Raw genomic sequence first — 14069 nt, 5'->3', positions numbered from 1 at the left:
CATCAGTTCACTTACCAACCACATAACCCTCAGACATGCACTTTGTTCTCCCCAGCTCAGTAGCTGATGGGACAGGCTGCTCAGAGGCTGCAAAGCTTCACCAAGAATAAGTCAACCAGGAGTTCCCGCCGTGGCTTAGCAGGTTAAGAACCCAACATAGTATCTGTGAGGATGCAGGTTTAATCCTTGGCCTTGCTTGGTGAGTAAGGATCAGGCATTGCCACAAGCTGCGGCATAGGTTGCAGATGCAGTTTGAATCCTGTGATGCTGTGGCTGTGGTGTAGGCCGGCCGCTGCAGCTCCAGTTCAGCCCCTAGCCTGGGAACTTCCAGGTGCTGCAGGTGCAGCTCTAAGAAGAAAATTTACCCAGCTTGCAAGAGGTAGTACTTGGACCTGACTTCAAGTGCAAAGCTCTTCCTCCAAGACCATTGTCACCTGAGATGTCACAAGGACACACCCCCACAAAGGAAGACACAGCCTAGCTAGCAGGGAGACAGAATGCTCTGAACCTCTCCGTGCTAAGCCTCTCTCCCTGCCTGGGATTCCCTATGTGGCTCATTCATTCATGCCCATGATCAGGCAGTAAGTACCCATATCTTACTATGAAAGAAGCTCAGAGAGGTTACTTGACATGCCCAAGGTCACACAGCTAAAGGAGCAACCAAAGCCCATATTCTTTCCACTCGGTGGCTCTGCGTGTAGGTCCCATTCACTGCGTGCTCTGCTCACATGTCTCAAGCTGCCCTGGGGAGGTCCTTGGTGGGTGGCCAGCATCCTCACATCCTGTCTGTTTCAACACCAGGTCCACAGCTGGGCCTTGGGGACACAGAGATGAATCCAGGGAGGTCCCTGCCTTTGAGGGGCTCCTTTTCTAGTAGGTGGGGAGAACAGCTGGTTACCATGACATGTGAGCTTCCTGGGGCTGCTGGAGCAAAAATGACACAAACTGGGTGGCTTAAAACAATAGCAATGTATCCTCTTTAGTTCTGGGGGTCAGAGAAGTCTGAAATTAAGGTGTTTAGAGGGTTGGTTCTTTCTGATGAGGTTCTGGGGGAAAGTCTGTCCCAGGCCTCCCTCCTGGCCCCAGGCAATCTTTGGGGTTCCTTGGCTAATAGCCACAAAGCTCTGAACTCTGTCCTCAACCTCGCATGGTCTCCTCTGTTTTACTCTTTGTGTGTCTTATTTATTTATTTATTTAGTTCTTTTTGCCTTTTCTAGGGCCGCTCCTGCAGCATATGGAGGTTCCCAGGCTAGGGATCGAATCGGAGCTGTAGCCGCTGGCCTACACCACAGCCACAACAACGTGGGATCTGAGCCACGTCTGCAACATACACCACAACTCACAGCAACACCGGATCCTTAACCCACTGAGCAAGGCCAGGGACCGAACCCGCAACCTCATGGTTCCTAGTCGGATTCGTTAACCACTGTACCACGACGGGAACTCCTGTGTGTCTTTTCTTTTAAAAGCATACCTATCATGGGATTGAGGGCCCTTCCTAACCCAGGATGAACTCATTTTGAGACCTGTAATTACAACCACAAAGGCCCTCTTTCTCTTTTTTTTCTTTTTATGGCCACACCTGCCGCATATACAAGTTCCCAGGCTGAGGTCAAATAGGAGCTGCAGCTGCGGGCCTACACCACAGTCACAGCAATGCCAGATCCAGCTGCATCTGCGACCTACACCACAGCTCATGGCAATGCTGAATCTTTAACCCACTAGTTGAGGCCAGGGGTCGAATCTCCTCCTCATGAATACTAGTGAGCTCTTAACCCACTGAGCCACAATGGGAACTCCCTTAAAGTCACATTGACAGGTACAAGGAGGACTCAGACATATCTTTTGGGGACACATTCAACTTATTACCACACATGGTGACAAGGAAGGTCCATAAGAGACCAGGCAAGGAGGAAAGATGTAGACAATCCCGCAGGAGCAGGAGGTCACCCGCAAAAGTCCCTCTGAGGAGCTGCAAGAGATACAGTCACTCATTTGCTTGCTTATCCCCTGGTGAACATTTTTTTTTTAGGCAGGAAATAGATTTATTAAGATAGGACGCTTGTGAGAGGTGCAAGTGGGCAGGCATGGAAGCTCTGTCCCTCTGGTGAACATTTATTAAGCACCTGCTCTGTGCTGAGCTGGGCGTGAAGAACACAACAGATCCAGTATAGCCTTGGTTCCCACCCTCCTTGTGATTCGCACACTATTGTGGGGAATACAGAAAAACAGCAAATGGATGGATAAAAATAATTATGGTGAAAAGTACTGTAGAACAAAAAAATGGGGGTGGAGGGAAGAACTAAACTGCCTGGGGATAGTATTTGTGAGGGGGGAGAGGGAGGCCTGGAAAACCCACATTTGCACTGAAATGCACAGTCAGATGAGCTGAGGACAGTCTTTTCAACAAATGGTGCTGGAACCACTGGGTATTCACATGCAAAAAAAAAAAAAAACCAACCAAACAACAAAAACAAAATTAACTCGAAGTGATGGATCATTCACTTCCATGTAAAATGCAAGACTGTAAATCTTCTAGATGATAACACAGGGGAAAATTGAGATGACCTTGGGTTTGGCACTGACTTTAGATACCAGACCAAAAGCACAGTTCCTGAAAGGAAAAGCTGGGCTTCATTACAATGAAAAACTTCTGTTCCGCAAAAAGGCACCATTAAGAGAATGAAAAGACAAGCTATGGACTGGGAGATCTTTGCAAAACACCTATCCGGTAAAGCACTGGTGTCTAATACATACGAGGAATTCTTAAAAACCAATAAAAAATAAACAACCCAGTTAAAAAGTGGGTCAAAGATCTAAACAAATCCCTTACCAAAGAAGATACACAGATGGCAAATAAGCATACGAAAAGATGCTCCACATCAGACATCTTCAGGGGATTGCAAATTAAAACGACAGTAAGATACCACCAAACACCTATTAGAATGATTAAAATATTAAAAAAAAAAACAGAGTTCCCATGTGGCTCAGTGGGTTAAGGACCTGGTGGTGTCATAGCTGTGGCTCGGGTTGTTGCTATGGTGAGGGTTTGATCCCTGGTGCATGAACTTCTGCATGCCACAGGTGAGGCCAAGAAACAAAACAAAGCAAAACAAAAGACATAGTCTTATCCTACAGTCCATCAATTGTGTTCCCACGTGTTTATCCAATTAATTTGAAATCTGCACATGAATATTTATAGCGGCCATATTCAATGCCTGTTAAATAGCAAATATATTGCCCTAAACTGGAAGCAACTAAGATGTCCTTCAATAGGTGAATGGATCAACTGTGGTATATCCATACCAGGGAATATTATCCATTGATAAAAGGAAATGAGCTATCAAGCCACAAAAACTTAAAAGCATACTGCTAAGCAATAGAAGCCAATCTGAAAAGTCTACATACCAAAAAACAAATTAAAAAAATAAATAAAAGGGAGTTCCCATTGTGGCTCAGCAGGTTAAGAACCCAACTAGTATCCATGAAGATGAGGGTTCAAACCCTGGCCTCTCTCAGTGGGTTAAGGATCTGGCGTTGCCACAGCTGCAGCATAGCTCACAGATATGGCTCGGATTTGACATTGCTGTGGCTGTGGCATAGGCTGGCAGCTACAGCTATGATTCCAATTTGACTCCTAGCCTGGGAACCTCCATATGCTGCCAGTGCATCCCTAAAAAAGACCCCAAAAAAGAGTGGACCCTAAAGCAAACTGTGAACTTGAGTTAATATTGTATGGTATCAGTATTTGCTCAATAATAATGTATCAATATGTAACAAATATATCACACAAATGCAAGATGTTAATAAAAGGGGAAACTGTGTTGGAGGATGTATGAGAACTCTTTGTGCTTGCTGCTCATTTTTTATGTAAACCTAACACTGATTTAAAAAAAAAAAAGTGCATTAGTTAAGGGGGGAGGGGGTGGGAGATGGGAGATGAGCCAGAGCAGAGCAAGTGGAAAGTGAGGGGACTGAATGCTGGGTGGAGGGCACAGCAGCACAAAAGCTTGGAGGGGGGAATGTGCTTGATGTGTTCCAGAACCTTCAAGGAAACAGAGTAGGAAGGGATGGGGGGATGCAAGGCTGAGGGGAGGACCCAGGTGCCATTTGAGCAGAGGTCTGCAATTGCCTAAGAATCACACATCAAGGGAAGCAAATTCAATTTCCTTAAACTGAGGCCCAGACAACAGCAGAGAACAAAGCACACAGGGGGCTCATCTAAGCAGCTCTCAGGGTGTCATCAACACTGCCACAAAAGAGAAAGAGCCCGCATGACCCTCACAATATCCCTTTGGGGGTAAGGTATTTTTGTAATCTGCATTTCTCAGATGAGGAAGCGAGTCCAGAGAGGCAAAGCCACTTGCTCAAGGTCACACAGTGAGGGGTCAGGAGCTGAGGCTGACTCAACCATCACCCTACTGTATGGTTGGAGGCATGGTGGAGCTAAACCTGAAGTCTCCAGCAGCCTGGGAAAGCTGCAGAGGGGATCCCTGCACCATCACCCTCTGACACACAACTGTTCCTGGGACTGAATGCAGCACCTCTGGATGCCCCACACCCCTGCAAATAGGGCTTATCAACAAGTGTTTGCTAAATTCACAATCTGATGAATCACGATGAGATAGCACACCTCTGAGGTTCCTTCCAGCTGAGAGGGTCCAGAATCGTGGACCCCAAAGGGGTGTCTTGGTGCCTGTGTGATGCCAAGGTGACCCCTTGCAGTGGCTCTGTGCTGTAGGGGTCCAGCTGCTGTCAGGGACAAAACCCTGCTGTCCCCAGGCCAGGAGCTGCCTGCACCCCTCACCACCTGGCCATGGACCCTCTGGGCCTGAATTCTGGTATCAAGGTTCTGGAATCAAGAGACCAAGGCTGGTTACACCATGAGATGCTCTCCCTCTGAAACCCACTTGGCTCTCCTCTTCCCTAGGTCTTGACTCCTGGGTGAGGTTCAAAATTCCACCATTCTCTCTTCCCCCTCACATACACTCATTACCCATCTCCCTCTGCTGCTTTATTTTTCTAAAAGGCCCCTTTCCCCAATAAACTTGTGTATTTTACATCTCTGCCATCCCCCCACCCTCAACTGTGAAAATCCCAAGGCAGGGGGACTTGTCTGACTGTCGGCAAATGTGTTCCCAGTGCCCACACAGGGCCAGGACACAGGAACAACAGGAGTGCCAGTCCCTTGCTAGCAGGCAGCCCCCACCCCACCCCCGCCAGCCTGACCCACCCACCCATCCCCGTTTGTTCGTGGTGTGTGGGAGGGGATGGGGGGATTGTTTAAGATGCTCATAGGGGAGGCTTGTTCCCTGTGGTCCCTCTGGTGCTGGATCTGTGTTGTGAGATTTGAAGTCGAGTCAATAAAGCACCAGGCCTGATGGCAGATGCAGAACCTCAAGCTTCTGCCAGCACCTCCTGAGCCTCAGTTTCCCCGCTCTGAAGGGCCTCCTCAAGGGAGAGTGTCTCAAAGACTTAACATTTCTTGCTGTCATCATGCAAGGTTTTTGACTGAATGGTGGGTGTAACAGTGGATCAGGCTTAGTGGGTCCCCAGAAAATGAGAAGCGAAGTCTCCATCCACCATGGGTCCGGGGACTCCCACTCTGAATTCTCGGGACTCAGTCTTCCTCTCCATCTAGGATTCTGGGGGCCCTTCTGTGGCTGAGGGGTCCAACTCCCCATCCAGAAGGGTTCCCGCGAGGCCCCGGGCCCCTGGGTTCCGCTCAAAGTCCCGGGTCCCGGATGCCGCCCCCGCTCCAGGTCCTCCCTGTCCTTGCGCAGGCGGGAGCCCATGGGGCGCCCCGGGGATCCCTGAGCGTCACGCTGCTGTTGTGGAGTGTGTGTTGACGCCGTCGCCGAGGAGACGGGCGGGGGCGGGACTGGGCTGGGGGCGCGGCCTGGCGGTGTGCGAGGGGCGGGGCCAGCGGCGCAGGGCCCTGGCGGCCTCAGTGGCCACGGCCGCCGCCGCCCGCCGGCTTATATACCGCGGCTAAATTTAGGCTGCGCCCGGAGCTCGTCCCCATCCGGGACGCGTTTCCGCCGCCGCCGCCGAGGCCCGGCCCCCGCGCGCGCCGCTCCTATAAGGCTTGGGCGGGCCCGGCCGCGGCCCGCAGAGCCGTCCCCGCCCGCCCGCGCCCCGACCAGCCCGGCTCCGGGCAGCCACTCACCGGTGTCCCGAATTTGCGTCGACCCCGGGTCCCAGCCATGGCGCTGAGCGAGCCCATCCTGCCGTCCTTCTCCACTTTCGCCAGCCCGTGCCGGGAGCGCGGCCTGCAGGAGGTGAGGGCGGCAGGGATTTGGGCGGCGGGGGCAGCTGGCTCAGGGTAGTAGAACGTGGGCTGCGGGGTAGTAGAACCGCAGGCGGCTGGGACAGCGGGCTCGGGGTAGTAGAACCTAAGTAGCGGGCAGCGATCCCCCGCCCCACCGCGCGCTCACGCCTGCACCCTATCGCCCTGTCACCCGCAGCGCTGGCCGCGCGCAGAGCCTGAGACAGGCGGCACCGACGACGACCTCAACAGCGTGCTGGACTTCATCCTGTCCATGGGGCTGGACGGCCTGGGCGCGGAGGCCGCCCCGGAGCCGCCGCCCCCGCCCCCGCCGCCTGCGTTCTACTACCCGGAGCCCGGCGCACCGCCGCCCTACGGTGCCCCCTCGGGTGGCTTGGTGTCGGAGTTGCTACGGCCAGAGCTGGACGTGCCGCCGGGGCCCGCGCTGCACGGTCGCTTTCTGCTAGCGCCGCCGGGCCGCCTGGTTAAGGCCGAACCCCCCGAGGCAGACGGCGGCGGCGGCTACGGCTGCGCGCCCGGCATAGCCCGCGGGCCACGGGGCCTCAAGCGCGAGGGCGCCCCGGGACCAGCAGCCGCGTGTATGCGAGGCCCCGGGGGTCGCCCCCCGCCACCGCCCGACACGCCACCGCTCAGCCCCGACGGCCCAGCGCGCCTGCCTGCGCCCGGCCCGCGCGCGCCCTTCCCGCCGCCTTTCGGCAGCCCGGGCTTTGGCGCGCCCGGGCCGGGCATGCATTACGCGCCGCCCGCGCCCGCCGCCTTCGGTATCTTTGACGACCCGGCCGCTGCCGCCGCAGCAGCAGCGCTGGGCTTGGCGCCGCCCGCCGCCCGAGGTCTCCTCACGCCGCCGGCGTCTCCGCTGGAGCTACTAGAGGCCAAGCCCAAGCGCGGCCGCCGCTCCTGGCCGCGCAAGCGCACCGCCACGCATACCTGCAGCTACGCGGGCTGCGGCAAGACCTACACAAAGAGCTCGCACCTCAAGGCGCACCTGCGCACGCATACAGGTGGGCGGCTAGCGCAGGCTGGGAATCTCGGGTGGGGGCGCTGAGGGGAGGACTCACTAAGGAAGCCTGCAGAGGGCGTTGCCCAGCGGTTGGGGAGGGGGCACAGTCTTAGAAAGCCCCCCTGGGGGTGTGGCTGCGGAGCCTGGGGAGGGGGCGCGCGCTTAGGACACTCCTGGGAGCTTGACTCAGGACTTTGGGCAAGGATGCAAGCTTAGGAAACCTAGGGGGATGTTGTGTCTCAGACTGTTGGGGAGAGAAAGTGCATGCTTTGGATCCCGCTAGAGGCGTGACTGAAAACACTGGCGAGCGGGCCGTGTTGAGGATCAGTAGGTAGATGCCTAGGATCTCTAGAGGTTCAACACGTAGCCGGGGGGTGGGGAGCACTTCAGAGAGGCGTGGGGTTAGGGGTAGGTTGATCGCGCCCGCCGCCACTGATCTGGGTGAGTGCCTAAGCCACAGGCTAGAGGGAAACTGAGACCCGTTCTCTCCCGCTCCCTGCAGGCGAGAAGCCCTACCACTGCAACTGGGACGGCTGCGGCTGGAAGTTTGCGCGATCCGACGAACTCACGCGCCACTACCGCAAACACACAGGCCACCGGCCATTCCAATGCCATCTGTGCGACCGTGCCTTCTCGCGCTCTGACCACCTGGCGCTGCACATGAAGCGGCACATGTAGCCTGAACACCCCCACCCCGCCCACCCGCGCGCGGCCGTGGCGGGTCCCACGCGCCGGGCACGGCCCCCTTCCAAACTGTGACTGGTATTTATTGGGCCCAGAGGACCGGGCCGGGCACAGCGTGGCCACCAAACGACGCTGCCCGGACCCCATCAGAGACTGAAGGGCCCGGTGGGAGAAGACCACGATCCTCCTTGACGAATTTTGTTTTCAAAATGGTGCAATAATTAAGTGTCGTCTTCCCTCCCCCAGCCCACCGGGTCTACACTAGAGGATCGAGGCTTGATGCCTTGTGAAAAATACAGCCTTAATTTGTACTGTGCAACATTTTTTATAATATTGTACATAGTGACTGTGACAGATATTGTATTTACTGTAAATAGGAAGACAGGTGGGCATTTTGACTGCCTGGTTTGTTTTTATAAGATTTTGCTGTTTTTTTTTTTAATTAAAAAAAATTTTGCATCTTTTGAAAATAATCACAGCACTGGTCTGGCTGCTTGGAAGCTGGAGGTTTGGAACACTTGGGAGGGGCTGGTGGTAGGGGAGAGGAGGACAGGCAGCTTTGATGGAGAGCAGCCTGGCAGAGGCAGGGTGAAGTGGGTCCTGCCCTGGCCAGCATCTGGGGTTGCCAGCTGCAGCCCCCAGCTGCCAGGAACCTGTGGGTTTTTCTATAAATTGAAACACTGCATTTTAAGACTGAGGGAGAGTTATTTTAAGGTTGTTCCCTGAGCCATAAATTGCCTCCTTTTCTCCAGAGCTGGAGAAAGTGCTGGTCCCACTGACGTGGCCTCTGGGCTGAAAAAAGCCTTACCTCCTTTTGGAAGCTTCTGAGGTTTTAGCCAAACTTTTGAGTGTGCCTTCTTTATTTTTTTTTTCCAGAAAGGGCAAAATGCTGACTTTCTGACCTGCTTTGCCTTTCATTAGACTTGCCTTTGAGCAGAAAAAAAATTTTAAGATGAGTTCCCCATCCTGTTTGGAAAAAAAAATGTAATCCATGTTTGAGTGTGCCTTCTTTTTTTTTTTTTTTTCCAGAAAGGGCAAAATGCTGACTTTCTGACCTGCTTTGCCTTTCATTAGTCTTGCCTTTTAGCAAAAAAAAAAAAAAAAAAAAAAATTTAAGATGCGTTCCCCATCTTGTTAGAAAAAAAAATGAAATCCATATTTGAGGGTATTGGGTAGTGAGTGCTCTTTTCCAGATGAGACAATGGAGGCCCAGAGAGGTAGCTGTGATGTTTTAGGGAGCTGGTCTGCCTCCCGAGGGTCCCCAAACTCCACTAGAGGGGATTGAGGGATTTCTGCAACAAGCCACCTGTTGCAGGATCTGGAGGGTTCTAAGACCCTCCCTTGTACGAGCTCTGGTGTGAAGGAATCATCAGAGCCCCCACCTTGATGGCTGGAGGTGGCCACTCCAGAAATCTACCTCGTGAGCGAGGGAAGAATGCTGCACAGCATCCCCAATGTCTCAGTCGGCGGCGGAGGTACCTCTTCCTAGCAGGTTCCCCCTTCTTAGGGCCCTGGGTGGGTAACCATGGCCACCAACAATTGCACAAGTTGTTTCCAGAAAGTGAAAATAGCTTGTAAGCAGCGCCTCTTTTAAAACACTCTGGTCCTGTTGCAACAGAGGCTGGGATTTCCTCCCTCCCTCCTTCCCTCTATTCATCCTTCCTCCCCCACGATAGCAGCCCTGGAAACAGCTGAGAGCATTTGGTAATCCACAAAAAGCAGAAATGGGAGATGACAATCTGATTCATCTTTTTCGAGTAAATAGCCTGGGCCCACTTCCGCTGGCGATGGCAGGGCGTGTGAGCATGCATGTGCGGGAGGCTCCTGTGCCCTCTCTGCAGCTTTTGCAAAAACTCTTCCAGAGTGGAGCACCCCGAGACCTGTGGAAATGCCCCTCTTTGCTCAGAGCTGGTTTCAGAGGCACTAGCGGTAGAAGACTCACCAGAGATCTTAAGTAAATTTTCCTAGAGCACCTTCAATCTTCCCCGTGGCGTTTTTAAATGTACAGGTAAAGCCATTTTTTATTGCTCGAAAACATCTCCCAGAGGCGCCTGAGTCTAAGGAGAGGCAGTTTTAAGGGGACTGAAGCTGTTGAGTTTCTGTTTCCTGAGTGCCTCCAACTAATACAATAGAAAGTGTCAGGCTCCTACGCAGCTGTACGTTTCAGTGAGAGATATTGGCCCACAAAGAGCTGGCTTGAACGGATGAATACAGAAATACCTGCTCTTCGTTTTCTCTGCCTCTTTCTGACGCCCAAATATCAACTTCCATCACCTATCTTCTAGATGGGTGGTTCTCAACCAGGTGCAACCCAGTCTTGAGGTGTTTGGTTGCACCATTCAGAGATGCTGTTAGCATCTAAGGGACAGGAGCTAGGATGCTGCAGAAACTTTGTAGAAGGTACAGGGCAGTTCCTTCCACAGAAAACCATTTTGTCCCAATGTCACTAGTGCTTCAGTTGAAACATCTACTCAGGTTCTCAAAAGATCGTCATCATCCTTCACGGCTTTTATCAGCATGGAGGGGGCTCCGTTCCAGGAAGCAAGCTGCTATGGAAAATGCCACCCAGGAAAATGATGGCTAAAACCTCCTGTTGGGCCCTGTCTCCATCCCTGTGAGAAGACTTAGGACATTTTTCCTTGCTGGTGTCCACTTGAGAAAATGGTCAAATCAGGGGGAAAAAAAGTTGGAGATCCCGTTGTGGCTCAGCAGGTTCAGAAGCCAAAACAGTGTCTGTAAGGATGGAGGTTCAATCCCTGGCCTTGTTCAGTGAGTTAAGGATCCAGCGTTGACACAAGTTGTGGTGTAGGTCGCAGATACAGTTCGGGTCCCACTTTGCTGTGACTATGGCTCAGGCTGGCAGCTGCAGCTCCATTTAGACCCCTAGCCTTGGAACTTCCCTATGCCTCAGGTGTGGCTGATAAAAAGAAAAAGAGAGAGAAAGAAAAATTTGTCCCACATTCCACAACTCAATTCCAGTTAGTTTTTTTGAGAGGAGTTTCTGTCCTGGCTCAGCGGAAACGAATCTGGGAGACGAAGCACCCATGAGGATGCAGGTTCAATCTTGGCCTTGCTTAGCGGGTTAAGGATCTGGTGTTGCCATGAGCTATGGTGTAGGTCGAAGATGAGGCTTGGATCTGGTGTGGCTGTGACTATGGCGTAGGCTGACGGCTACAGCTCCAATTCAGCCCTTGGCCTGGGGAACTTCCATATGCCACGGGTGCAGCCCTAAAAAGACCAAAAAAAAAGTCAGAGGCGGGGATTTCTGGTCAGTGGTTAAGTCGGGTTCACATAGCTGCAATTACCAGTGTATATATTTTTTTCCCCAGGAAAAATTATAAGTATTTTTCCATATATTTTCCTCCATGATATGTTTTACTATCATTTTAAACAGTTGCATAATATTCCATTTTAGGGAGTTCCCATTGTGGCTCAGTGGATTAAGAAACCAACTAGTATCCTTGAGGATGCAGGTTCAATCCCTGGCCTTGCTCAGTGGGTTAAAGGATCCGACATTGCCATGAGCTGTGGTGTATGTCGCAGATGCAGCTCAGATCTGGCATTGCTGTGGCTGTGGTGTAGGCCTGCAGCTATAGCTCTGATTCGGCCCCTAGCCCAGGAAGTTCCATATGCTGCAGGTGCAGCCATAAACAAAAGATATTCCTTTTTAGCTCTATCAGAATTTGCTTATGCAAATAAGCATATGTATACACACACTGGGTCATAGATCAGATTGTCCCCCAGGGCTGGAAAGGAGGATGGTTTTGGAGGGCTTTGAGCATTGCCATAATGCTCTCCCAAGAGTGACTCCAGGGATGGGGAGAAAGATACAGGAGCTGCGTTTCTATCAGGAGTTTCCTGTATGTCGTGGAGCCCCAGGCATCCTACAGAATACCTGGTGTGAAGTAGGGGGAGGGAGAGCCTTCAGAGGGCCAGGTGGGTCCCAGGACATGCTTGACTCGGTACCCTGCCCCATCAGCAAAGCCAAGCTAGCTCCTCAGCCACACCCTGAGGAGTTCCAAGGCAACAGGCCAGAGATGAATGTCTCTCAAAGGCACCAGCACCAGGCAGCTCTGATAGCCTGGCCCCATATTGAGCTAGGGTGTGAGGAGCACAGGTTTTCTCAACCCTATCACTGTCAACACTGGGGGCCCAAATCAATCTCTGTAGAGGGGGCTGCCTTGTACACCACAGGACTTTGAGCAGCAACCCTGACCTCCATCCCCTCATGCCAGCAGTACCTATGCCCCAAGTTGTGACAACCAAAAATGTCTCCAGACATTGCCAAGTATCCCCTGGGGGCAGGATCACCCCACACTGAGAACCACTGGGTTGGGGGGTTCTGTGGACACATAAGACACTTTACCTCTGTAACAATCTAACCTACTGAGGTCCTAGGAGGCTACACACATTTAAATACAGAAACTGAGCAGGAGGGAGGGAAGAGGTAATTCACAGGAGCTGAGGGATTAGCCTGGTTTATACCATCTAACGCATCAGGAATTTATTCTGGTGTGTAAGTGAGTTAGGAACACACATCAACATTTTTTTCCAAATAATTCACACAGGGTTGCTCCCATCAGCCCTGCTGACTTTTGAGGCCGGAACCTTCTGTATATTCTGGGACCATTCCGAGCACTGCAGGATGTTCAGAAGGATTCCTGGTCTCAATCCAGGGATGCCAGTAGCACCCCTGGTCCTGCAGATGTGACAATCAAAATGTCTCCAAGAGTCCCCTGGAGTAGGGAGGATGCAGAGTCGCCCACAGTGAGTACAACTGCTTAGGCAAAACCATTCTTTCCCAGGGAAGCCCTCAGCTGTGCTGTGTGGGCCTGTCTCATTGGGAGGCGAGGATGCTGCAGTGGGGATGAAGTGACAGAATGGACATTAGTGCCTAGCACTAGACACATTAGCGCCTGCCCAATGAGTCTCCTCCGTGAGATGAGTGTGTGTGAATTTCAAGGCTCGATATCCCACCATCTCTCTGTTTCTCTGTCTAGATAGATGGATGGATGGATGGATGGATGGATGGATGGATGGATGATAGATAAATGGATGGATGGACAGACAGATAAACAGACAGTAAAATGGATGGATGGATGATAGATAAATTGATGGATGGATAGATAGATGATAATCTTTCAGTCTCTCTTCCTTCTCTTCACCACGGTCTCGTGCCCTCTCTCTCTCTCTCTCTCCCCCCCCACTCATTCATTCAGCAGATGCTCCCAATGCCTCAGCACCAATCTGAGTCCTGGGGAAGCAGAAATGACTCAGAAGTGACTCAGCCTTGCCTCTTCACCCAGAGCCAGTATCAACAAATGTTTGTTGAATGACTAACCCAGTGTGAACTTGAGCTGAGCTCCAGGCTGAGGCAGGTGCTTTCATCTTGGCACCTTAATACAAATTCTCCCTTTCAACCCCCAACCAAGCTGGGGTGTGTGTGGGTGTGGCCATAACCACCCCCGTTTTTCAAATGTGGAAAGTGGGTGCAGAGAGAGAAGACTAGATCCTTGCCCGGTGTGGGTATAGGTGGTGAGTCAGGGTTCAAACCCAGGTTTGCCCAATCTTGATGTCACAGCTCCTATCAACACCTGGAAATATATACCTGCTAGATTCCATCAAGCTCGCCCTGTTTTCTTCCTTGCACAAAATCAGGGGTTCCCGGAAGCCCCAGGGCGTCCCTTTAAGTCTTCCATCTAAATATCCTGAAAAGCTCATCTTCTAGGAAAATCTTGGACAGCGAGGAACAGGGTCAGGGCTGGGAGAGGCTGGCCGGGTGAATAGAGCTCCCCAAGATGTAACAAGAAGCAATATGAGGAATTCCCATTGTAGCAGAGCGGAAACAAATCCGACTAGGAATCGTGAGGTTACAGGTTCGATCCCTGGCCTTGCTCAGTGGGTTGGGGATCAGCATTGCCATGAGCTGTGGTGTAGGTTGCTGACGGGGCTCGGATCCCACATTGCTGTGGCTCTGGCATAGGCCGGCAGCAATAGCTCTGACCAGACCCCTAGCCTGGAAACCATATACCGCAGGTGCAGCCCTATAAAGACAAAAAAGACCGGAAAAAAAAAAAAGAAGAAGAAGCAAAATGA

The 14069-nt window shown here is 52.2% G+C and overlaps 1 protein-coding gene across 1 annotated transcript; it reads left to right on the top strand.

Moving 5' to 3' along the window:
• The first annotated feature begins 6093 nt into the window (after nt 1-6093).
• Nucleotides 6094-8446, top strand: KLF2 (KLF transcription factor 2). Its single transcript, XM_047776713.1, has 3 exons — nt 6094-6281; nt 6468-7290; nt 7792-8446. Exons 1-3 carry the CDS (start codon nt 6207-6209, stop codon nt 7965-7967), a joined length of 1074 nt encoding a protein of 357 aa, XP_047632669.1. The 5' UTR covers nt 6094-6206; the 3' UTR covers nt 7968-8446.
• The last annotated feature ends 5623 nt before the right edge of the window (nt 8447-14069 follow it).

This window comes from Phacochoerus africanus, chromosome 4 (genome assembly GCF_016906955.1).
Source record: "Phacochoerus africanus isolate WHEZ1 chromosome 4, ROS_Pafr_v1, whole genome shotgun sequence".
Lineage (NCBI taxonomy): Eukaryota > Metazoa > Chordata > Mammalia > Artiodactyla > Suidae > Phacochoerus > Phacochoerus africanus.
This window is presented reverse-complemented; position numbering and strand designations above follow the sequence as displayed.

What these genes read in the sequence shown, in the direction of transcription:
- KLF2 (XM_047776713.1), top strand. Translation starts at nt 6,207, where the DNA reads ATGGCGCTGAGCGAGCCCATCCTGCCGTCCTTCTCCACTTTCGCCAGC. An exon ending in GGGAGCGCGGCCTGCAGGAG is followed by an intron (nt 6,282 to 6,467) that starts GTGAGGGCGGCA and finishes TGTCACCCGCAG; the next exon opens with CGCTGGCCGCGCGCAGAGCC. An exon ending in GCACCTGCGCACGCATACAG is followed by an intron (nt 7,291 to 7,791) that starts GTGGGCGGCTAG and finishes CGCTCCCTGCAG; the next exon opens with GCGAGAAGCCCTACCACTGC.